We start from the raw sequence: 26,123 nt of genomic DNA, 5'->3' as shown, positions 1-26,123 counted from the left end.
TTTCCCAGTTTGAAAGCTCCTTCCTAATAGAAGTTTTGCTCTTGAAAGTCTCCTGGTTAGCAGGCAGCTGACGATACAACTTCTTTGGAGCCTGATTATACTTCCAGCCCAGGGGCAAGTAATAAAAAAGGCTGCCTGATTCTGTGAGGTCTGAATCAGGTGCTAACACTGAACATCTGCTGGGGCCTCTGCTCTCCCCTACCCTCCCTTCCATGTGCGGGGCATTGGAGTATTCTCCATTTTACAGCTTGTGGCAACAAAAGGCCAATTTAGAGAGAAAGCACTGCTGACAGCTTTATCCAAAACCCCCATATTTTAACTGCTATCCATCCAGGACTTTGGTGAAAGAGCACCATGACATACTGAAGAGATCCACACTGTATGGCAGCCTTTGGAAGCAGTTAGCAGTAAAGCACTCCAGCCCCACTCAAGCGAGACGGACCGACTCTAGCGCACATTTATTACTTCACACAACCAGACTGCATTCTGTACAAAAATTAACAGTGCCACCCAAGAGGGCCTTCACAGATGTTTAGAGAACACATAAACACAGCTCTAAGACATGTTTTTTGTGTAATCTAGGTACAACTACTGAAGCAGCACCTATTGTGTGTGCATACCCCCACGTGTGTGGATGATCTCCATACACAAATGGGCACAGACTGAACAGCATTGCAGCAGGCTGTGACATGCTTGGACATTGCTCTCCAAGGAATCCAGTCTCCTTAACAAGGGTTTCCAGCACTGGGATGTGAGCTGGTCTCACTTTGAGCCATAAGCTCATCCTTTGGGCCTTGAGCTGCTGCCACTGTTGGCTGCCCTTCCTTCCTGGGCTGCTCCTTGCTGCACTCCCTGCTGCCTCCCCTGGAGTCAATAACGCAGCCTCCAAGCCTACCTAGGGTGTGGGTGTGCCAGCATGACTTGGTAAAGATGAAAGGGTCAGCATGCAAGCACAGCTCCCCTTCCTGAAAGGTCTCAGCAGGGAAGGGATGGTCTCAGCCTTCTGGGGTGCCTGATCTAGCAGGGCCCAAGTCATGTCAGTAATTCTGGAGCACAACCATTATAAACATCTACTGCCTGAAAACTTTCATTTTTCTGTTCTGCAGCTGTAAAGGATGAATGGACCTGTACAGTAAAAACATTTCTGGGGTAGAAACCATGACCTTTAGAGAAAAAGACTGCAGCACCTGAATAATTCCTACTAAAGGGAATGCCCAGTACAGTGAATTTTGCTTAACAGCCAAGAGGGAAGTTTAATGCCTTAAGGTAGAAGGTTCATCAAAGAGCCAAGGACTGACATTTTCACCAAGTGCTGTGCTTTCATCAGTAGGAAGGTCACTGCTGCTTGCAATGTGAAACTGAACAAACTGGAACTTAGACCCTACTAAGCAGCAACTGCTGAATCCCAGCACTGCTCTTGGGCAGTTGAGCAGAGTTGTTACTGGCATTCATCTCAACTCCCTTCTACATCTTGGTTGTGCAGACTAAGCTCCTTGGGCAGCAATGGCCTCTTTGTGAGAGACTCTGTAGTGCTAATCTGGTATTGGCCACAAAAGACTGGTGTAGCTTTACTAATGTCTACTGCAGTCAAGCAAACAAACAAACAGAAAATAACTGTGGCCATCTACAGCTTCATAAGGAAAAAATGACAGTCCATAGCAATATTTTCAGAGCTTTCTCTCTATAATGGTCCAATTATTCCCTGGGAGGAATTATAGAATCATTAAGGTTGGAAAAGATCTCTCAGATCATCAAATCTGACCATTAACCCAGCACTGACATGTCAATACGCTCACATGTCCCCAGGTGCCCCATCTACACATTTTTTAAACACTTCCAGGGATGGTCATTTTCCCACTTCCCTGAGCAAACTAAGTATGTGATTTAAGGGTTTTTTGCCTTAGTGGTTAACACATCATGGCCCAAGAGATCAGTGTGCTGAATTACTGAACATTTTTGGGAACTTCCTAGGACTAACAAAAAGGAGCAAATCTATTCCCATTCAGTAAGGGGTGCTGTGTGCTTCTTACTCCATCACATCTGTCTGTGCCACTAGAAGTCTCCAAAGAGAGCTCAAGGGTTGAATGCCTACCAAGCTGCAGGGCAATTCACATCCACCAAAATACTAAAGGCCTAGCTCACAACATCACCTGAGAGCTTGCATGTTTCTCTGTAAATCTGGTTGTTTGGCCCCTCCTTCACATTCCTACCACAGGCAAACTTCATGTGCCAGACCTGCAGCAGGCCGAGTCTGTGAAAAGCTCACACAGTCAGTGAAAGAAGATTTCTCATGTTAGACTTTAGAGCCCTTCTCATCACTGCACTTGTATGAGGGAAGAGAAGAAACAGTTAAGAACATAGATCATACAGATCATTTTCTAAATATTACTAAACTAGTAATATTTATACATTTTTAAGAAACCTTCACAAAAAAAAATGCATGAACACTTCTACAACATGAATAGGTAAAAGTCCCTAGTAATTGCCTAGTAATGCTAGGAAAAAGGTCATTTCTAATCAGAAGTGGAAGTTCACAGCCATTTGTTCTAAAGACAGCATTGTGTTTTAAATACAGCCTTGAAATTAGTGTCTTTATTAAACTCTTAGTACTAAAGTAATAATAATAATAATAGTAATAACAATTACATTTAGATAGCACAGACAAAGCACAAAATTATTTAGATAGCACAGACAAAGCATAAAAGTGCAAGTTATAACCTAAGTCAAAGTGCCTACTGGTCAAACAGGTTCAAACTATGTTCAGAGAACAAGCATAAACCAGACTAAGAACAATTCATGCCTTTTTCTTTCCCTCTCATTCCCATCAGAAGTCATTGCAGGTAACACTGATAACAGTCTGAAGTGACATCAGTTCCAAATGGGAGTACATGAGAGGAGAGTCAGGCCCATGTCTTGATGGAAAACTGATCCTCATTTCCTCTGTGTAATGCCAATTAATCCACAGGCTTTGCTCTGAATATCCGAGCACAGAGAGAAAGAATAATAACTTGGATGCCACATTCAAGGGAGGCAGAAGCAGCACTTAAGAGCAGAGGGGGTACAGCAAGCCCTTGTCTGTTCCTCTGGAGTCACATCCCCCAGCTGATTTATTGACTCCAGCCATAAAAAATGACTAGGAGGAAGTTAAGTAACACTGCTCTTCATTTGAAAAATAAAAAGACTACCCTCAGAAGTATGATTTTTCCCTTCCTGTTTGTCTTATTTTTCTACTTCAGAGGTAAAATATCGTTTATAATATCAGCTCATTATTGTGTTCATTCCCTTTAAAGGCAAACAGCTTAAAAGATCCTGTCACCAGAAAGGGGTGGGATGAGGGCAGAAGCAGACCTTTTATTAAACCTTTAAAAAGATTTCTAACTCATTTTGAAAGTGAGAACAACAAAAACCATAAAACTCCAGCAAAGGAAAGCTGTCACTGAGATTAAGCAGATCCAAACTCCGCCATCCATTTTTCATACTTCTCCAGGTCTGCAGCAGAAACAGATTTGGAGATTTTCTTCAGAGCCAGCTCAAAGTCCCCCTTGGTAACCGGCATCTGAAGCTCTTCTTTAGAAAGTGCACGAATCTCTTCTGGAGTTAAGCCATTAATACGTCTTCTCATTGCCATTAAAGATGCATCCCTGGAAATACAGGACAATGCATGGGAGCTAATTGCTAGCAGAATGTGCTGTAAGCCTATGAATTTTGATTGTATGCTCTTGCTAGAAACCACTGGCAGGAACACTTAAGACAGCATTTATTTACCACAGAAGATGCAGTTCACATCTTTCGTAGCTTCCATGTTCCCAGATCACTACATTAATTCAACATAAAGAATGGATTGGCACCAAAACCCATTTAAGCATATGGTAAATGTGCAGAGATAATTAAAACTATAAAACTGAAAACCTTTTACAATGATTCATGGAGATGAAATTTTACAACTTTAGAGCAGAAAAGGGCAGGGTGGGAGACAAACTCAAAGACTTTTTTTTAAGTAATCTGGATTGTTACACTGCATTCCTTTTAGACTTCAACTTTCTCCCTGCAGTGTAGCCCCAAAGGACAGTCAGCAAGGGTTAAGAGTACAGCCCAGCTCAGCTGCCTGCTTGTCCATAGCCCCTGGATGTGTGAAGGGCAGAGCAGGAGGCATCAGACACAGCATCACTGGGCCCTGCAGTGCTGAGGCCATGGGTGCTTCATGCTCTGCCTGCTCTGTGACTCCTCCCCAGCTCAGATCCTGCCAGCCTGGCCCATCAGCTTGAAGAACACTGCTCATTTTCTCACACTGTGGCCCACAGGCAGTCTGAAATTACATTTCCTTTTTCCCCAGGTTTTTCCCAGCAAGGGATAACACAAGCCTTAGGGAGAAAGGTAATTTCACTACTACGTGACACACACCGAGTTTTCAAATCCATGGAGTGATTTCACATTTTCAGAAAGGCAGCAGGGGGAGAAGAAAAAAAGATTCCCAAGCCATACTCTTACAGGATCAGTTTCTCTTGACAGGATTCTTAAGAGACATAGACTTCCTTCAGATAAGTTTCTTTAAATACCTCTCCTTCACCAGGAAAGATTGATTTGTCAAAAATGAAACTAATTGTGGGAATAGAACAGAAACAAATTAAATACCAATATTATAATCTATATCCCCCTTGCACCTAGAAGATTCAGGTAGACACCAAGACTCAGCTGCACTGGGGGCTGTCCAAACATGCAGCATATAAAAGTCCCAAAGAAGCATTCTGTGAAAGGAATTTTTTGGATTATGGAATTCTAGCTCTTAAACTAATGGGATTTGAAAAAAACCCCAACAATCTGCTTTGCACTACATTAACAAATGCAGACGACTACAGAAAATGCAGCCAATTGTGACATGAGATTTGCTCAAATAATTTTTTTCACTTCAGATCCAAGAAAACCACATCTCTCAGAAAGACTCTGTGGTATTTGGAGCACTCCACATGACAGTAATACATGAATGCAGTAAATAGATTTGGGCCTCAAACATAGACACGGTGAGCATGGCTTCAGCTGTAATGAGTATTGCCTTTTATCATATAATGCAAATGATGACTTCCCATGCAGTCCTATTTGCAAATTAAGGGCAATGAGATACCTGCAAACATTAGTGATGTCAGCACCAGAATAGCCTTCAATCTTCTCAGCAATTTCTTCAAGGCTGATATCAGGATCTAGTTCTACTTCCCGAAGATTAATCTTTAGTAGTTCTGCTCTGCCTTTTGCTAGAATATCAAAATATTTGTTTGAAGATTGGCATGAGTTACATTAAAAAAAGATAAACACAACTTAGATTTTTCAGTGAAAAGTATGACCATAAGAGTTCAATATTAGAAAAGAGAGAGAACAAGTCATAGTGAAATGTGCAATCAAATACAGTAATTTAAAATATTAAACCAGCATGGTCGAGAGATATTTGTCAAAGTGATCTGTCTCTGGAAATGTCTGTTATGTCTCAGGTGATAAAGCATTTGGTCACATATTACCCAAGGGCACAAAAGCACAATCCTACAAATTTCTGTTTCTTCTCACATCCCTTTGGGTCCACTCCCTATTCGAGGGTTTGACTGCATATTAATCATAGAGTTTCATTAGAACTACAATGGGGATTCTATTGAAAGAGCTTCAGACAGCACAAACCTCTTAACAACAGGCTGAACTTTAAGCATATGTTTAAGCAGTTTATTCAGTTGGGACCCAAGAAATCAGCTGAAGCCTGATAGAAAACAGACACATTAATACAATAAACCTATATATTAATATATTTTCGATAGCAGTGTCCTGGTGTCCCACTTTCCTACCCAGACACAGTGTGCACACAGTGATAGCCAGCTGTGTAAATGAGCACTTATGCAGTCAATTAACCATTTCTCTTGCAGAGGGCACGTGCATATGTGCATTTGGGTACACATGTTAAGCAGCCTAAGCTTGTAAGAGGGAATTCACATTTTACAGCTTAGGCCTCCGTGTTACTGTGCACAAGGGTGGGAAAGAAGAGGATGACTGGTTTCCTGGCTTTCACTGCACAGGAAAAATACACCAGCTCAGCATCTTTATTCCCCAAGTGATCAATTTTTATGACCTATAAAGAAGGACAACTGCAACAGAAGAAGTAGCAGTAGGAAAGGCTAAAAGTCTTAAAGAAATGTCCAATAAAACACATTATGTTTTATTCATTGATGTCCCTAATTCTTATTTTTTTAACTTTTGGGGAAGGAAAAATGCAAAAGAAAATAGAAGGCTTCTCTAGAGCTGCTGGTTTTGTGTGCTTTGCAGAACTGTCAAGAGCACAGAGTTATCCATCACACACAACTGGCACTAGCTATAAAATGGGGATTTATTATTTAGAGGGCACAATGTGCACACAGCACACCTGCAGAGAGTATCCTGCCTCAGAGAACATTCTCCTAATTGTTGCTGTGGGGCTAAGCAAGTCTGTGCAGCATTTTGAAAATTAAACACTACAGAATATACTCTTGCATCAAATTCCACAATATACAGGTGCATATATGCTACCATGACACTTTTTCAGTTAAAATGCCTGACTACATCATATCGCATAGCACAATTACAAATGCATCACTCAGATTTGCCCAGAGTAGCACAACATTCTTACTTGCAGAATAGATACAACAGAAACTAAGACTGGAAATAAAACCAGATCACATACTCCTATGTTGTCCAGGGTGCAATACACTGTGTTAAAAAACAATCTGGTTTAACTAGAAACAAGAGGAAGAGCTGATAGGATTTTAAACTAATTGGTCATAAAGACAGGCATCCTGTTAGGGGCTGTTACTGCCTGTAAGCTGCAAAGACAAGCTGTAGAACTATTAAGTGTCCTTAGTCCTGCTAAACTCAATCGCAACCACTGTCACCATGGACATGCACCTTGTTATCTTGAGTGCTCATGCAGGGAGATGTGGCATCCACTGTACCAAGAAGAAAGGGAGCTATGCAAACTTCAAGTGATAGGAATCTCAAAATTAATAGGACAGGTGAATGACAGCTAGGAAAGACAATACAAGCTGAGATGTCTTAGGGCAGGAAAGCAATCAGCCTGCTGCATTCTGAGTGACTGGAAGCACAGTAATAAAGGCAAGCAAGCAGTGATTTGCAATGAACTAAGCCTGTAAGTGAAAATTCATGGATCTACTTCTTTCCTTTTGTCTGCAAGGGCATGGAGTGCATTTGCAATATTTGTGAACATGTCCAAAGGCTGCCTTTGATGATCACTCAAGGGCTGACTGTTAAACATTTAAAATAATTCCAGGCTCATTAAAACTAACTCTCTTTCAAAATATAAGAACCCATCAATGGCTTGCAATGAAATGCCACAGCTCTTTGTTTTCCAGCCCCCAAGCAAGCAGCATTTCTTTTTTCCACTCTCTTTAAAAATAAAGCGATCCAGACAAATGATTAACCCCTGAATTACACTGCTCATCACTAAACCATCAGGATTCCTTACAAGCACAACAGTCCTGCAGTTATCCTAAACTCATCTTGTAAAGAGAGGAAAGGAAAATGGTCTTATCAAGCACACCTGTGGGCAATGGGATATAAATCCTCTTCTCCAGTCTCCGTCGGAGAGCTTCATCAATGTCCCAGGGAAAATTTGTAGCAGATAATACCATAACCATCTTGGAAGGGTCATCGTTTTCCAGAGCACCACCTACCCCTGCAAGCACAACAGTTCAGAGCAGTTTTACTCCAGAGCACTTATTGATGGAGATGCTTGCTGAGAAACACTGCACAGACAAACATAGCCTGGACAAAGCTAAGCAACAGCTCTCTATAGTCCTCTGTCCCTTTCCAAATTTCCCATAGCTAGGTGTCACAAGACCATCATTATCACAGAGAGGGACAGCTCATTATTTTGCTGAGTAAGGGGAGGGCTTTCTTGGAAAGTGCTAATAGCACAGCAATATGTGAGTGTAGCCCTACTAGTCACACTGACAGTGATATCTCTGTCGAGTCTGGTCATAGAAGAAACAGGAGTCACTCAGCTTACCAAGTGAGGACTCCAAAGAGACAAAAAGCTTTCCTATCCTGAGCTTACCACAATGAACCTGTAAATTTGAGAACATTTAAAATAGTAGTTTATATACAGTAATTTATACAGCAGTTTATGATAGCTGCAATATAAATGTGGCTATCAAACCTCTGCACCATACAATATTCCTCAGATGGTCATGCTTGTTGTGTGCAGCTGCACAAAACAGGTACTGCATCTGACTTAAAAGGTAATATTAGCTGCCATCACAGAATACAGCAAAAGCAGATCTCACAATGGGGTTCCACAGTTGGAGAGTCTAGCAAAGGGCAGAATTTTGTTTAAACTGAATACAAATTAAACACCAGCATTAAATTTCACAAATCTCCATTATCTGCTTCTCATGGAGTCTGTATCTCTTTAATATGAGCTTTCAAGTCACTCTAAAAATAGCCATTTTAGAAAAAATAAATCAGAACACCCTTTTCAGTTATCTGTTGTTGAACACTCCAAAAATACACTCATCTCAAGTTGTGTCTCATTTTTCTCTTATGCATAAAGCCAGATTTTCCAGATGGCTCGAGTTCTTACATTCCCACCTGTAAAGAAACAGCACCCCAGCCCCAAAGCCAGATCTAAGCCCCTGTTACCATCCATTTGCACAAGCAGCTCTGACTTGACTCTGCGACTGGCCTCGTGTTCGTCTGACGTGCCTCGGCGGCTGCAGATGGAATCTATCTCATCAATGAAGATTGTTGTTGGTGCATAAAACCGTGCCTTTATTCAAATGAAAACATCACTATTAAGGCTGCTCAACAAGCACAGGCCCTCACCACATCACAACCCAGCCCTGCTAGGCATACTGCATGCATATCTTCCCTGACTGTCACAAGGTAGGAATTCAAGACCTTGATTTACAAACTGTCACATGCTGAGGTTTATTCACTTTAAATTGTACTCCTTGGGTCAGTGTTGGTTGGCTTGCCCCATCAAATGACATTGAAAAGGGGAAAAGAAACACTACCACAATAGGATAGTCTTCTTGACACAATACAGTCAGTTTTCATGTCCAGGTTTTGGGCTGGTGAGGGTTAGAATAAGAGTCAGAAGGGAGCTCAGCAATCTCAAGAGACCCAGGTTTTAGCTACGAATATTACAGAAGTGCAGTGAGGGTCCCAGAGGTGTAGCCTACATGGACATGTCCTTCACACACCCTGCATGATGGACTCCACGCTTCCAACATTCTACTGGAAAGGCAGGAAGCCAAGGGTGCTGTCCTTTCTCACCATATTGAACCCTAGATCACATCATGGAGGACGTACCATTTCAAACAAGAGGCGGACCAGCTTCTCAGACTCGCCTCTGTATTTGGACGTCAGTGTAGAAGAAGACACATTGAAGAATGTTGTCCCACATTCTGTAGCAACAGCTTTTGCTAGCATTGTTTTGCCAGTGCCAGGAGGACCAACCATCAGCACACCCTGAAAGGTGAGAACAAAGGTAATGAACAACAAATTAAGAAAACTTTGTCACTGGTACTTTACACAACACCTCAGTATGAGCCAAGATCTGGATTTAAATTAATAACATAATCCTCATCAGTGGAAAGCAGAAGACAAGTATCCTGCTTTTGAGGACAGTGTGGAAGTGTTCTGCCATTTCTTCTTACCACTCCACTGGAGTCAGAACCACAAAAGCTAGTACCTGTTGCTTGTACCTAACACCTAGAAAATGGACAAGAGATTTACAGCCTTGCTCAGAATCAAACAGTAAGTTGTGTTTTCTCAGTAGAGAAATTTTCTACAGAAACTTTCCCAAAAGATCCTGACAATATGTATAAATCCGGTTGATGTTCACATTTGCACGAGAGCATTCACTGAATACATCAGTTTGTTTTTTGCTTAATCTCCTGATCTCAATGTTCCTATGACCACACTACTGCATCATAGCAATTTGTGGATGGACCACCATCCTCATCATGCTGGATGGCTGGACTGTACTGCTATTCCTATTTTACAGATAAGCAACTGTGGCTCATGTGGACTACTGCTTAGTCCCACAAAAGCCTAATCTGAACTCCAGTGATTATTCAGAAAGTTTTAAACTAGAAACAATTCTTATACCCACATCATCAGACTAGATCTCCATCTGTGGTCTCTGAAAGAAAGAAGCACACACGTCTGCAGCTCAGCACATTTACCCATCATTACACAAACAGTTTTTTGGCTTTACACACAGTGCTCTCAGAACTCATGCTTCTGAGATTGTATCACTGAGACGGGTTAATCACTCTTGATAATACTATCAAATACTGCCATTTTTATGAGTAGTCTTTCCAGCCCTTGCAGCAGCAGCACTGGAAAAGGACAAAACACTGTTCCATGTTCTACACAGTGCTAGTATAGGGCCCTGTGATTTTAAGTAAATCAGTGAAAATGTAGTGCTGAAGCAGCTTAGGGTTTTTCTCCCCCTCCCAATTGCAAGATCTTATTACACATGCTAACAAGAGTTTCCTAAAATTGTACTGTATTGCAAGGGTAATCAAATTAGCTAGTGTTAGAATTGCACATCATAATGTGCTTTGCAATTAATAACTTACATAAAATGCCACAGCAATAAAATATCTGTTAAATGCAAGCCATATAGCAAATTAGATTTCATCTGTTCCTCACAAAAATTTACTTCAAAAAGCACAAAGAATGACATGGAAGAGATCTATAAAAACAAATCAACCGGGAATGCAATTATTCAAAAATGTCCCATTCAAAAGCAATAGCCTCTCTGTATTCCATTTTCCATTAACTCTTAATACCTTTATTGCCATTTAATACTTAGCTAATGCAAGCTCAACATACATTCATCGGTAAATTAAATCAGAAATGTTCACATGCCATCTCTACAGCTAACAGTCCAAAGTCACTCCTCAGGCTGCTCAAGGTTTCCTAAGCTCCAGAGCAGCAAGCATAAAAAGTAAATGGACTCTCTTTTCTCCCTGTGAACACTCAGACATTCTGATTTGAGATGCTGCACAGTTATACTGATATTACACCAATATTGCAAATACAGCCCTGCAGTGACTGGGTGAAAATTACTCAGCCTGTAATATGCAGGTCAGAGATGACTTAGTGTTCTCTCTGAGTTTCAAATGTGTTCATTTAGTATTTTTTTAAAAAGCTTTACCTCAATTCAAATCACATTCAAAGCATGTGTTTGATAAAGTGTGCTTAGTGCAGGAGCTGGTGATACAGGGAAGTAATGACATTTTTGGGATATTGGTTCACTTCTCCATTATTCTGGAAGGTCAAATCCTGGCTTCAGGTACACATGCAAAAACTGAAGCCCATCCATTGCTTTGCACCTCCTGCTAAGTGTTATTACAGGAAGCTTTACCTTGCACATGATACTGGTGCTATTATACATGTGCATAACACAGGTGCAAAGCAGCCACACCAGGTGTAAAGCCAGGGGGAAAGTAAGTCTCTGAGGACAGAGACAATAGAAATAGTTAAGAGAGACAGTTAAAAAAAAAAAAAAGAACAAAAAAAAAAAGAACTTGAGTTCACAGCAAAACAAGATGTGCATGGCTGCAAACAGAAACACATAGGATCAAGTTGCTCTTTCTGCAAACTAGGAGGCTGCCACTTACTATTTAAAATCCTTGACAAACACAAAGACTTCTTTATTCTTCCTCTAAGGCTCTGTTAATCCAAAGTATTCCAATAAGAAGCTGAAATGCACCGCAGGGAGTAAGTGTTTTGATGAAATCACTGCAGGGTTACTTCTTGTTGTTGTAACAATCACTAGCAGAGCAGTGGGAAGCACAGTGAGCAACCAGGCTTTCTTGGCACAAAACATTTCAGAGAAACAGGAAGAGCAAGCCCATGGACACTCAGAAACCCGTGGCTGCAACTACACAGCACCTGTGTTGAATCAGGGAAGACAGCTGGCTCCTTCAGACAAGGCACAGTTCTCTGAATACAAGCACAAACTGTGAGGGCTGTCTTGGGAATTGTTCTCAGGGGAGTCTGAGCATCCAAAACCAGCTTTGGCTGCCTTTTTCCCTGAATTATTGTCCTGAATTCCTAGGCTCAACAAATGCCTGCTGCTACACTGATTACTGCAAGAAACAGCCTTCCCTTCAATACTTTTCATCCTTATAGCACAGTCAGAGGTCAACAGTAGGGAAAATACATGCTGTTCTGTGTGAAAAATAAATTCATGAGAGTTACAGCTTCACAAGTCACCAGGGAAAAGGCTAACAATGAAGACTTCATAGCCTTGTCAGAAATCAATTTGCATTTCAGACTGAAGAGAGGAAATAATCTTAGAATCTTTTCCATGTCTACAAACACCTGGTTTTCAGAGGTGACACTGCTCAGGAGGAAAAGGTAATCTCATGCAAAGAGATGGAGATTGTAACTCTTTAAAGGACCAAGCTCCTTTATTCACTGCCACAACACCTGGAGACAAGGTCAGTGGCATTTTTCACATTTCCTGCAGTCTGTTGAGATACCTGCCTTAAAGACAGATGGCCACTACCCCCTCTGTGCATGCTAACAGGCGAAAAGAAAGCAGAGCAGATCTTTACTCCGTTAAAAGATTTTGAACACTAGACAGATGGGGCCCCCATAGTCTATAACAAGAGGATCAACTTCCTCTAAGCCAAGAAGAGAAGAAAGAGATTCAGCTGTTCAAAATACACTGAAATCTCACCCTGCACATGTAACCCACAACATCTAGGCTCTGTCCAAGATGATAGCTCAGTTAACCCTAAGGTTAACCACAAGGCCACTGGTACTGACCACAAGCACTCTAACTGCAAAGGCTGGGGCTAGGTTTGCAATGACTGTAGGTTTGGGCTCCCTCCCTGCAACTCACTAAAACCTCTGTGAGCAGCTCTTAAGCAGCAATCTCCCAGCTCCTGCTGGGTCTGACCTAAGTATAAGCCAGGGAAGCACAAGGACCAATCAGGAAAAGACAGAACAAGTGTTAGTAGAGCAAGAACTGACACACGCTGCTGAACCAGCATACTAAACAGGAAACTGCTCACACACAGAGCATTCCCTACATATGCCACTTCCTTCCACACTCAGAATAACAGACAATTTGCAACAGTGTCTTTTCCCCAGTAATGCTTCTCAGTAACCAAAAAGGCCTTGTGTTGTGACTAGGTATTCCCCAAACAAGCATCAATCCACTCCACATCAGAAGAAAAGTAATGCTGTTTGATGTTTACAGAAATGCTCACCAAACTCCTCCCTCCTCTTCCTTCTTAGCTCTAAGCAAATCCCAGATTGGGCTCACTTCTGGTCAATCAGCCTAGTTCAGTCCGATATCCTTCCTGCTGCCCTGCGTGCAACTCCTTCTCCTGCTCTGAATTTCTCACTCCAGCTGCAACTATGCCCAGTTGCAAATGAAAGTGCAAAGATAAGTCACCAGACTGGCCCCCTCTTTCCTTGCTTCCTTGTGCCATGCAGGCTGCAGTTTGCAGTCTGAGTGAGAGATAGCTGAAACATTTGGAGAAAAACAGTCCAAGGATTGCTTTCTTCTGGGAAGTGATGACAAATGGACACCATAAGCCTATGTAGAGCTGTCAGTTAAGCATTTCTGCTTCAGTTGATATAATTTGTTTGCTCACATCTACAGGTTGGCATATAGAAAGTATTATAATATCAACAAGCTATATGTGAGTAAATAAGCAGAAAATACTGTTTACTCTAAGATACACTTCCAGCTGTTTCTTTCAGTGCCTTTTACATGAATCATTATGAGAGGATTTAATAAACAAATTCATGATCTTTTCTTTTTAGCCTTTGCTACAGGCATCCACACGTTACAGCAGGAGACTTGCATAGCTACAGCTTGCCATTTACAAAAACACCACATAAATTCTCACCTTCCAAGGTCTTCTGATCCCTTTGAAAAAATCAGGCATCCACATTGGAAGAACAACAGCTTCTCTTAATAATTTCTTGGCTTCTTCCAAATCTGCTATGTCATCCCTGTGTAAGATGAAGAAACTTGTATAAGATTCTCATACAACTATATTTCTTCTATTTTTATACAAGAGAAATAGAAAAGCTTTTCACTTAGTACCATTTCTTTTAATATGCAAGCATATGCCTCATGAGAGCACTCCTATCATACTGTGACCTAAAATTGAATCCACTTTTGGAAGACAGGGAAAAAATTATTTTCAACTCAAGTTACCCAGAGCTGCTTAATTAAAAATTGTTTTGGACAATGTGAACACCAAAGCAGTATCTTTAAAGATCTCTGGAGCGTATGTTAATTTCAGCAGTACCTGTAATGAATGTACTGCACTTAATATCAATTAGCAACAAAAGCTTAACTTTAATCAAATTAATAAACTGTTAAAGCAAAAGATCTCATGTTTGCCTGTCTGTAGAAGATTATCTTGTCTCCCTGTTTTAGGAGTTTGAAAATGGGTAATTTCTCTCCTTTCTCTCACTAGCAAACACACTTGAATAGAGAAAATCCTCATACCAATGAATGCTTGGATTCCTTGACACGATGTCTCTTTCAAGAGCTTCGATCAGGTCTTTGTCGTAACCCGCTCCATCAAATTTTGGAATTTCCCCATCACCAAATTCCTGGGGTATTTTCTTTCCCTAGAAGTGAAAATCATACAGACCCATAAGAAAATTACACGACTGACACACTTCCTGGCCAACCAAAGGCATGAATGCATGAACAGCCTCACAAAGGTGGCTGGGTCACGACTAGCTGAAGACCAGAGCACATATTGAAGATGCTACACTTGCCACCCTACCTGTCAGAAGTAAAAATCTGACACTATCATCACCAATAAGGAACAGGGAAGATGTCACACATGTTGTCTTTTACGAAGGAAAACCAAGATTCTCTCCCCTTGTTTCATTATATCCTTCCCACCCTGCAATATCTGCTTTCCTCAACTACAAACCTTCCATGTCTCACCTCTCATTCACATGCCAGCTTCATAAACAATTAAAATGCTTTTCAAAGGTTGTATTTTTTTAAAGGCTGCACCAAAAGCCCCAAAGGAGCTCCAAAGACACTCAGGTTTCAATAATTTTTGTAGTACACCAATGCTACATCAGTGATGAAGCCACACTCTGCCCCAAATAGCCCAGAGTTCTGGTTAATACTTCCACAGTGCCGTTCAGCTTAGGGGGGGTGAAGCAACATTTTCCCTTTGAAGCATCAGGGCTCACGCTCCTCCTCTCTCAGTTCTGAAGGAAATCGCTTCCCCTCCCACCATTCAGGGTGCCTGAAAAGCAGCTGCGCTGGTTTAACGGAGGGGGCTGAGTAGGGAGCTACTTTAGGACTCTTAACTCAGCTTCTAAGCACTATCAGCAGCAAGTTAAAGAATCCCAGCTGGCTGGACAAAAGCATCCTAGACGAAGGCGGGTCGAGAGGCAGCTGGAGACACACAAATAACCTCGCAGTGGAAAAACAAAAAGGCAGCGATTACACCCCTCCCAGTTGCCGTTTGCCCACGACGACTTGTGAGGGAGTAGTTTATCTTCCCACTACTTTTATTTCTTGCTTCCAAGCGAACTCTTGTGTTGTTTAGTACTCCTAACTCAGCTTTTTGCAATGGAAACGAAGCTCAGAGTTGTGTTTAAGCAGAAAGCTGGTGTAAAAATGTAGTGGTCTGGCGTAAAAAGGAAACGGCGAAAAGACACCCTGTGGAGTTTTCAAGATTTCAGGAGAGATAAAATGGAATCCAAATGTAACCATTAAAAAAATAGTGAGAAGAAGAAAACAGGACAATGAAATGAAAGGTATTTGCTGTCTGCTACATACTCCTCTTGTTCTGCAATGGACTGGCATTCCTAGTAGAATCACAGAACAATTGGTTTATCTTGTTGCGGTTGGGTTTTGTTTTTTCCTGAGCGAAACCGAGTTAAGGCAGAGTTGCAGAGCAGGAGCAGGGAGCCGGCCGCTGCAGCCGCTGGGGCCCGAGAGCCCCGAGAGCCCCGAGCCCGGCGGGCAGACGGCGCAGCTCAGCCCAGCGGAGCGGAACACAAACCCAAAAATCAAAGGGGGAAGGGAAGGCCCGGGGCCGGGAGGGTGCCGGCAGCCCCGGGGCGGCCGCGGGGCGGCAGCACGGCCCCGATCCCGGCCCCGATCCCGCCGGACGTGCTGCGCCTGGGACCGCTGGTTCTCCCGGCCCTGCGGAACGTCTCGCCAGCGGAATGATGGAGAAGGGCGGCCAGCGGGCAGACGTGCTCTCAGCATCACCTCGGCTGTCGTTGTATTGACCATGAATTTTTTTTTTTTTTTTTATTTTTTTTTCCCCATTCTGCTTTATACGACGTGCTGCGCCTGGGACCGCTGGTTCTCCCGGCCCTGCGGAACGTCTCGCCAGCGGAATGATGGAGAAGGGCGGCCAGCGGGCAGACGTGCTCTCAGCATCACCTCGGCTGTCGTTGTAGTGACCATGAATTATTATTTTTTTCTTTATTTTTTTTTCCCCATTCTGTAATTAAACCAAGATTTAAAGTAGTTGTAGTTTTCACAAGTAATAAGATTATTAATGCCGGTCCCAAATTGGTCCAACCTGCAATTCTCAGTCAGCAGATAAGGGAGCATAGACTAGAAATAATGATTTTTTAAAGACTGTCGCCTGAAACTAGGCAGCAGGAGTAAACATAATTTTTCCAGTCATCTCTTCGGGTATTATTTTCACAAAATAGCTTTAAATAAAGTTGCTGTGATGGCTTCTCTCTAAGAATGTATGCCAACAGATAGGTATACAGGGCTGCAAAAAATCTACTCCCACCCTTGGCAATCTCATCTCATCATTTCAGGCAACCAAAATCTGTCTTAAGCATTTAGAAATCAGCTGTCCTTTCCATCAGGAAGAGCTATTAGACCTGCACTAACACATTGGAACAAAAACCTTGTTTCCAAAATTGTTGTTATTTGTACTCTTGTACTAAGTTTCTGCAATGCTTTCAGCAGTCCACCACACTGATACACTTGCATCAGGCTTGTGCTCTTCCTTCATTTACCAAATTAAATAAGTCTCCTTTTGGAACATAAACTGAACATAACTACCCATTCACTTTGGCAGCACTTTTTTTTCTCTCCCTCCTAATGTTAACATATCTTTCTTGAGCGTGGTTGTACAGAAAATGCTCCAGCTGTTTTCTCAGCAGATCCCCCTACAATGGCACAGGTATCTCTTCTCTCTGCTGGTAACACCTTGACAATCTGGGATTTTGTTTACTAGGATTTTGTTTCCATTCATATCCACAGCATTATCATACTGCCTCCCATTTAAGGCAATCTCAGCAGATTAATCACATGGAATAACCCTGAGGGCTGTAATGGCCAGAACTGGACCCTGAAGACACCTTGCCTTCCTGCAGGTTCTTCCCACTGCATAGAAATGCCAAATAACCATTGTGCATCATCCTGCAGCCAGCCCTTCCCATCACCACCAGGAAAAGGTAATGTGTCAAATAGTTCAGCCTGATCCAGTTTCTGCTGATACATCCAAATCTGTCTTCTCCTCTCCTGCTGAGCTCCCAGCTTCTAGCAGAAATTCTTGTTACAGTTTTCAAGAACACAGCCTGCTGCTCTGCAACTCTGAACATTATCCCATTTCCATGACTCCAACACAGAGTCATCCAATTCTTCCTGTGCAACAGCCTCATTTGCCTTTTGTGGTGATGGTGCTTCCCAACTTGGTGTCATGAGCAAATTGTCAGAGCATGCCTCTTTTTTGTGGCAAGTTAAATTGGCATATTTAAATACAAAACAAGAGTCAAAAATTATTTGCCACTTGACTTCCACTTCGTCTTTCAGTACTGCTTGTTTACTTTCCCCTTGCTGCACAATCCCACTTTAAAATTCCTCTACACCACACACTAGATTAACAAATTGCTTCCCATGTGGTATCTGGGTAGATTGACTTCTTTCTATAAGACATTAACTAGAACTCTAAAGAAATCCTGGCAGAGGCAACACCTTTGCTTAAGAAACCACATTTCACTCTATTGCACTTTTCAATTAGTTCCAAGTCTTTAGCTTTTTGCTTTTCATCCACTCTAAATTTGTTGTAAAACATATAACAATTAACAGCTCTGGTTGCCTGGATCGCTTTCCCTTTCCCCTTCTCAATAGAGGCATTGTCAGCACAACTCACCATTCACATGAGACAGCATCAGACTAAGTAAATTTTACTGTAAAAATGTGCTCCCAGCCCTGCAATTTCACCCAACAGTTCTTTCGGTGTTTTCAGATGGAGATTATGCAGCCTTCCAGTCCCAATGCATGGAGGTCTGTGCTTTCACCTAAATGCAACTATCTCATCTCATGTCACAGCTGGCGATGCACAGGATGATAATAATTCAAAAATAATTTAATTTTTTAAGTCATACCTTCATTGATGTTAATATTCACTTCGCTGATATGGCTGTACAGCCCCTGGCTGTTTCATATCCTTCATAATATTTACTATCTTTATCCACTGACAGTCTAAAAGAATCTAAAGAGTACTCCTAAAAAAGTGTTCTACTACTTAGATATGATATGATGCCATTTCTAAAAGACATACTGGGAGCATTCATGCTGCCTCTTTCAACTGAACTATTAAACAGAGGCTAAAACTCTTGGTAATGCTCCAGCAGAAGGTACCCTGAGAACAAGCCTAATAATTTCCAGTGGAACGAAGAAGGAAAAAAGCCTTGAAAGCAGTATTTTAGGGGGAAAAAAAGACATATAAGGATTTAGTGGATAGACACAATCTGGTGGGTTTAGTTCAAAATTATTTTATGTAGTACTAAAAAAGGTAATTTTATTGGCATAGTTAGGTTAAAATTACCTATCCCAAGATGCTTACTGTCAGAATGAAAAGATGTTATGGTCTAGAGAGGAGAAACATTGAAAGAAGGCATTTGTTTCAAGTGAGACAGAACATTTCTAAAATAGATGTACTATACTTACATTTACCTTGAAAAAAATATGCCTTACATTGTGGTATTATAGCCAGGACAGCATGCAACCTATTACACTGCAGTCTTAGGAATGGAAATATCTTAAGAAACATCTTAGGAAATGGATAGTTCATTACATGTTCTAAGTAGTCCTATCCTAGTACCCAAACCCAAAAACTACAAAGCTGAAACATTTAATAGGAGAAAAGACACCTGGTTACTTAATTTAAAGCTTCAGGTTTGCCCTATTATTTTTAACTGAACATGATTAGTAACCAAATCTCTTTGATTTGACATAGCAGTCTACAGAGCAAAGCTGCTTGATGGTTCAAACTCAGAAACTGAAAAACAAACACTTGTAAACTAAGAAAGGATAAAAGTGAAAGGTAAACCTATTTTCATGCCTGTGTGCAAAATATAGGAAGTTGCATTAACTTCTTCCATTTCCCACACCTGGCTATTTCTTCTTTCATTCAAAATCTTTCTCAAAGGCAAATCATGGATCTCTTACAAGAACCATTATATAGCACATGAGGATTTGTAACCTGGGGTGATTTTCAGTCACATACCCCAGACAAAGGAACTAGAATAACCACCCAGGAGCTAGACAAAGGGGAATACAAGAGCACATGTATTGGAATTTTTTGAGGAGTAGACATATTTTCCTTCTGCCACCTAGTGACCAATTTATTCAGATAAGAGCACTGTTGAAAAAGTACCATATTAAATGGAACACCTTCATGACTTTTCCTACACCTCACAGCAGTAGTACTGCTAATCACATTATTCCCAGAGACAAGTATTATACAAGTCATGTTGTTGTAGGCTCCTTATAGTAAAGCCCTATAATGCTCATCACCGGAAAGCTTGGAGAGCAGAGTTCACCCTCATTAGAGCTAAGACTTTGAAGGCTGCCTTACACAAGCACATCTGGTGAACCTGTCACACACCATGACTCCAATTCCCCATATAGCTGGCAAATCTTTCAATAATTTCACAGATCTTCACAAGATTTTTATAGCTTGCAGGAGGCACACTTGTTATTTTAAATCTTACTGATCCAGGGTAGAGAGATTTTTAAAATGCTTGATCTGTACAGTCACTCAGTGGCACTGCTGAAAATGTGCTACCTTCAGATGGTCATAAGGGCTAGGATTACTTAAGACTTTTCCTGTGTATCAGAAAACAATTTATGATGGAAAAAGCAAATCTTTGAGTTGTTCCTAAGCTGTCAAGAAGTGCAGTAGAAAGGTCACAAAGGAACTAACCAAATTTTGGAAGAAAACTGGCCTAAATATTTTCTCTCTATTTCATCTCTCAAGATCTGTACAATACTGTATGCCCGCATTGTATCTTTGTCTGTCAGGAAAGTAATGCCACTTCAGTACAGTCTCAGCTTGTATAATTAACACCACCGAGTCCTTGGGTTCCTGGCACTAACTCCACAATTAAATTTAAAATCACAAGTGTCTCAGAAACAGCGATTTGCACACTGACATTTTTTCCAGCCATGAAACCATCCTGTTTTTGACATCATCACTTTATAGTGCATCAATGTTTCTCTCTCTTTTCTTTCACTTCAGCGCTTCCTCTTTTTCATGGATCTTCAGAAGAAATTAGTCTAGTTTAATTAATTGCTTTTTCTTTGAAAACAAAACAGTTCCAATAAGCTTCTTTCTAAACACTATAATAAATACAAAACCCCTTTAATAAACCAGAAAAAATGAAAGTTGCTTAGAGTTTGATTTTAATACTTCTCCCTCATATAATTTTCAAATATGTAACTTCAAATAATTTAGCACAGATCTACCGATCACCAATGCATTTATGGAACTGTTCTGAACTCCTAGGCATGCCTAAATTATACTGTGGTATGGCAGAGGCAATGGTACTGTGGAACTGCATCTTCAAGTCTAGGAAGGGCACTGGTCTCATTTTTGCACTTCTTACATTAATATCTTTACAAAAGCCCTGTATCGGATTCCTTTAAGGAAAAAAACCAAACCACCAAATATGGGGGAAAAGGGACTTAATGCCTGAATGACACTTAGAGATTAGAGACGAGCCCACGATCTTCACTCAAAGAATAAGAAACCCTCAGCAACAGGACACTACGCTTCCCTTCCTCAAAAAAATGTTACATCAAGACAGAGCAAACATGACACAACTCTTCTTAGTTTGGTGTAATTATTAATAAATGTCACCACTATACACACTTTGATCATGGGGAAAAAGAAAGCACCAAGTTTTCCCACAAGTGATTATTGTGGATTTTATTATCTGTATTAAATGACTAAGAGCACTTCCCTTTGCCACCTGCTCCATCACAACACCTCCCTGCCAAGTTCTTTCCCACTTGTTACCTTGTCATCCTTTCCCCTGGCTCTGGATTCCCTTTCGCGGCTGCCAGAAGATTTCTCCGCCTTGGACACCACGTGTGCTCTGCCCGCGGGCCCGCGGGGCTGCAGTCCTGGCGAGTCTTTCTTCAAAGATTTGCCATCTCGGTTGGGACGTTTTATCTGAGGTGGAGCCCTAACAACAGCAACCACAACAAAGACATGCTAAAAACAGTGGAAAAAAGAGCAACATTAAGAAGGAAGGATTCTAATTTGCCTTAGTACATTCTTACTAAAGCTTCCAACACCCTAAGCCTTATTTCCCTATATCTACAAATCCAAAACCACATTCCTGATTCTGTCTGATACCCAAAGTAAGAAGAAAAAACACAAAAGAAAAAATTAACAACATTATCAGATTAGTACTCCCAATCAGTCTTACAACAAACCAACACCCATGTAACAAAAGAGGAAACAATTTAGTAAAAGTCTTCAAATCGAATATTCCTCTGACTCCAAACCAGGAGATTATATTAGGCTACATTCACATGCACAAATTCTACACAAACAGATGACATTCCTGCTAAAATAAAGATTTAAAAAATAGAGACATAAAAAAAAAGGTGGCTAAAATCTTTGACAGGCCCCAAAACAAAACAGGGAGGATTTTAAACAATCCGCCTACCTCTGACTTCATTCCCTTGTGTGAAAATGTCAAAACACAAAAATTGCCTTGAAAGCAAAAGCAAACAGAGCTGAACTGCAATCACCTATATTTGTGTACATCACCCACAATGTCAAAGAGTATTCAGCAGTAGAATGAGGAAAAAGAATTTGGTTTTAAGACAAAGCGTCATTGTCATTTTTCTCCAGGGACTGAATTTGAAATACAGAACTAAAATAAACAGCCAGGAATGTCACCCAAATTTAGTAAGTGTCCACTATTGAATCTTGTACTGATTCTTGTTTTGAGTAACTCAAAATTTGTTAACCCCAAAAACATTTTCCTGGAATATGCTCTAAATTAATCACATTCTTAAACACATTGCTGGATACAATGGCAACATTTTGCTTTTCATGCATTTTTTTTAACGTAACAGCAGAGAACAGTGCCTAAGTTTCCTTACTTATTTGCACAAGATTTATATTTCAGCTTAAAAGAAGCAGATAAACTATTGGGGCTTTACCACTAAGGAAAATACAAGAATAAATATATCTTGAACTTTACATAACATTACCACAGAAAATCTGAGTTATTTCTACCACTTAAAAAAGTATTCAGCATTAATATAATTTTACACTTATATTCTTAAGAGGGTTTTTTTTGAAAAGCAAAGATCTTTTTGATAATCATAAAGCGCAGAAAGTTATAAATAAACTTGACATTTCTTTCTGTTAACCAAGATCTCTCATTTTACTTTGCTCCTTTGGTTATGTGAGTATACACACATTAAAATTCTGTGCTCTTATGTTAAAAAAACTATTGGCATGATAAATGCTATTTTTGTCTGTAAACTGAATCTGTTTCCAACCAGCTCTGTTAGGTTGAAAATAGGGATTTCAGAAAATGCACAAGCATCTATTTTAAGAAATCTATTAGCTAACTGAAGTTACCTTAAATATGGTTACAGAAGAGAGATACCATGTGTAACAGAACATGTTTAGCAATTAAACTAACCAATGGATTAAACACAGGTTGAATTATCTGCAGCTAGGGAGTGATTTCTAACCACCATGTCCTTCAAGATCCTTCAGTTCCAGCTCCTTACAGACTTAGTCATCAATAATTCTTTTGCTCAAATAAACTGAAATGGAAAAGTTTTCTCCTTGCACATGAGAACATGACACCAAAAGCCCACTAACCTCTGCAGCAGACTCTAGTTCCAGGCACTTATTTACTCCTACCAGAATAAAGGAGTGACTCTCCTTAGAATGTCAGAAATAAATCTGACTGTAATTTAAATACTTTTTTAGATTACTTAGATTTACTAAAATTAGATTTACTCTTTATTACAAGTGACTAAATTAAATGTAATAAAAGTGTAAATTAAATGTGATTTTCATGTTACAGAAGCATTCAAAAACAAATATAAAATTATGGTGAGCCATCTTTATTCCACCCACTCTGCTTGAGCCTCTCCTTACCTGTGTTCAGCTGGAACAGGAGGAGGCCAAACAGCTGGATCTCTGAAAGGCTCATCTTGACAGGACACAGAGATATCTGGAGGTCTGTCCATTTTAAAACTCTCTAAAGTGTTGACAATGCTCTTAACTTGTTCATATTCTTCAACTAATTCTTGTCGGACCTTGAGAAATATGTATGTTATTTAAAAATTCTTACAATTCAAACTTCAAAAAGAACCAAACAAACACAGAAAGTACCTCAAGAACATACACTAAGCTCAAAGGCAGGGACTCCCAAGTCTTCCTATTCACAAACCCCAGACCTATCAGGGTGATAACAGACCTTTAACAGCAGCACAAACAATTGAATCTCTCTTGGGTTCATTTTCTTGCTTGTTAATGTCCCAAGCAGACATGATTGCTAACACAGTGATCACTCTCCTGTAACATGTGCTGATGCTTGGGTTTATGTGTGCATGTTGACATGCATGCACACATACTCTCACACTAGTAAGGGTGCTGTTGGCAGATCTGCAGTAATGTGCTACTATTCTGGCATAAAAGATCTCTGATTACAGTCTCTGATGGCCTAGTTATAAAACCCGCCAAATCATTAAAATATAATATTACAAAATGAACCCTGTGAGGAACACAACATTAGAGTGTGTCCAAAGGAGAGCAACTAAGATGGTGAAAGGGTGAGGGCAAGACTTATGAGGAGCAGCTGAGGTCACCTGGCTTGCTCAGCTTGGAGAAGAGAAGGCTGAGAAGTGACCTCACATTGGTCTACAATTTCCTCAAGGTGGGCAGCAGAGAGGGATCTCCTGATCTCCTCTCCCTGGAGACCAGAGATGGAATAAAGCTGCATCAGGGCAAGTTCAGATTGGACATTAGGCTCTTCACTGAGAGGATGGTCAGGCACTGGAACAAGCTCCCCAGTAATGCAGTCATGGAACCAAGTCTGCCAGGGTTCAAGGAGTGTCTAGACAATGCTCTTAGTCATGTGGTAGGAGCAGGGAGCTGGACTCAATGATCCTTATGACTTCCTTCCAGCTTGAGAGTTTCCACCATGATTTTATTAATATATATGACTGTCACCAGCAAGATACTGGCATGGACAGAGAGAAAGAGAAGGGTAAACCCCCAAGGCCCTGAATAGATCTTAAAACACTGCATTTACTTTACCAGAAGGTTTATGAACGCCTGTACAGACAGAGCCTTAAGTACAGGAAGATCTTGATCATTTCACAGGGTAAAGCAGCCTTCTTGCTCATTCCAGATGGGGTAACTGTATCTTTCCAAAGACACAAGACATCCAGCTCAGGCAGGATTATTCCTGCCCTGCTTTGCTCCCTTTGCTTTCTCATCACACAATCAGTGGACACATTCCCCAATGTGAGAGCTTCCAGCTGAGTTACAAATGTGATTGATTACTAACTTGGTTCCTTCAAACTGTTTTCACACACATCCCTCCTGTCCAAAAATAAATCCAGCCAAACAGCTGCTGTGAGGTACAAAAGAATGATACAGCATAAATCCTCCAGGGCACCACTCCACAAGAGACAGCAACTTCCTACTCCAGTGCTCCAAGGGTACTGACAGGATTCCTTCTACCAGCCTTCCAACACATGCAGAGAAATTGGTGGAAAACAACTTTCTAGCACTAACAGCCAGCATGCTGCCATTCACCTCATGGACCAGCAAGAGGACAGCATCTAAAAACTGAGGGAAAGTGACCATTTGATGCTTTGGAAGATGAAAACAGACTAATGTCTGCCAGCCATCTCTTAGCCTGGCCTGAGCAGACCAAACTCTGAAATACACACCCTATTTCTTAGTCAATACCTGGCAAATCAACCCACAAGGAATCTTCAGTGTGTGGACCACAAAGGAAAACCAGCCATAAACTCCTAGAGGCCTTAAAGAAACTGACTCAAGTGAAACATGTGCAGAAAGACTTCCTTGCAATTGAGAAACAACCCAGACATGGGCCAAAAAAGGCTGTGCCACAATTATGAAGTTGACTGAGCAGTGTCTTTCAGTGATCACTGCCAGGCCAAAGCAACCTAGGAAGGCTGCAAATGGAAAAATCACTGGTTTAGACTCACCCAGTCTCCTTGTCCCCATCATACACACCATTATGTGCCAGAATCCTTAGGAGGCACTAGCTCAGGTTTTAGAGAGCCTGAAGAAAGCTTTTAAGTTATTTATGTTTAAGCAGTTTCAAGAGATAGTGCGCCAATTAGCAGCTCACCACTTCCAAACAGAAAACACTCCCTTCACTTCTTCTTCCCAGCCACACTCTGCCCCTGCTCTTCTGCATTCAATTCTGGCATCTCAATATAGTAAGACAGGATGGCAAAATGGAAAAAAAATTAGCCTAGGAGGGTAAAAAAAAAAAAAAAAGACACTTCAGCTGGGTTAGCAAGCTGCACCTGCACACCATCCTGTGACCAGGTAAATCCCAGGAGAAAAAAAGGAAAGGGGGCACAGGAGGGAGAGAAGCTGGCCCAGATGAGAGGAAGAAAAGGTAGGGAAGAGCTTGGCCTCACTAGGCATGGCAGGATGTTAGCTGGATTCAGCTACCACGTGAAGCTGTGGGGTCCCCAGAGCCAGGCTCTGGTACAGCCTCTACAGTTGCCCCTTCCAGCCACATCACCTCATCTGGGAACTCAGTGACATCAGAAGGCCCAATAA

At 41.1% G+C, this 26,123-nt stretch overlaps 1 protein-coding gene across 2 annotated transcripts in view; it reads right to left on the bottom strand.

The window, feature by feature from the left end:
* Window positions 1-2,558: 2,558 nt before the first annotated feature.
* Window positions 2,559-26,123, bottom strand: part of KATNAL1 (katanin catalytic subunit A1 like 1) — a 37,452-nt gene continuing 13,887 nt past the window's right edge. For both annotated transcript variants that reach the window (XM_039718503.1, XM_039718504.1), the window contains exons 3-11: window positions 23,448-23,608; window positions 21,330-21,498; window positions 14,522-14,646; window positions 13,911-14,016; window positions 9,337-9,495; window positions 8,665-8,791; window positions 7,565-7,699; window positions 5,120-5,246; window positions 2,559-3,641 (exon numbers count right to left, since the gene is read on the bottom strand). In XM_039718503.1, coding sequence (XP_039574437.1) covers window positions 3,443-3,641; window positions 5,120-5,246; window positions 7,565-7,699; window positions 8,665-8,791; window positions 9,337-9,495; window positions 13,911-14,016; window positions 14,522-14,646; window positions 21,330-21,498; window positions 23,448-23,608 — 1,308 coding nt within the window. In that variant the 3' untranslated portion in view covers window positions 2,559-3,442. The remainder of the gene's footprint in view (window positions 3,642-5,119; window positions 5,247-7,564; window positions 7,700-8,664; window positions 8,792-9,336; window positions 9,496-13,910; window positions 14,017-14,521; window positions 14,647-21,329; window positions 21,499-23,447; window positions 23,609-26,123) is intronic.

This window comes from Passer montanus, unplaced genomic scaffold (assembly GCF_014805655.1).
Source record: "Passer montanus isolate IOZ18808 unplaced genomic scaffold, ASM1480565v1 scaffold4, whole genome shotgun sequence".
NCBI lineage: Eukaryota > Metazoa > Chordata > Aves > Passeriformes > Passeridae > Passer > Passer montanus.
Note: the sequence above shows the minus strand (reverse complement) of the source record. Positions and strands in the feature narration are given on the sequence as shown.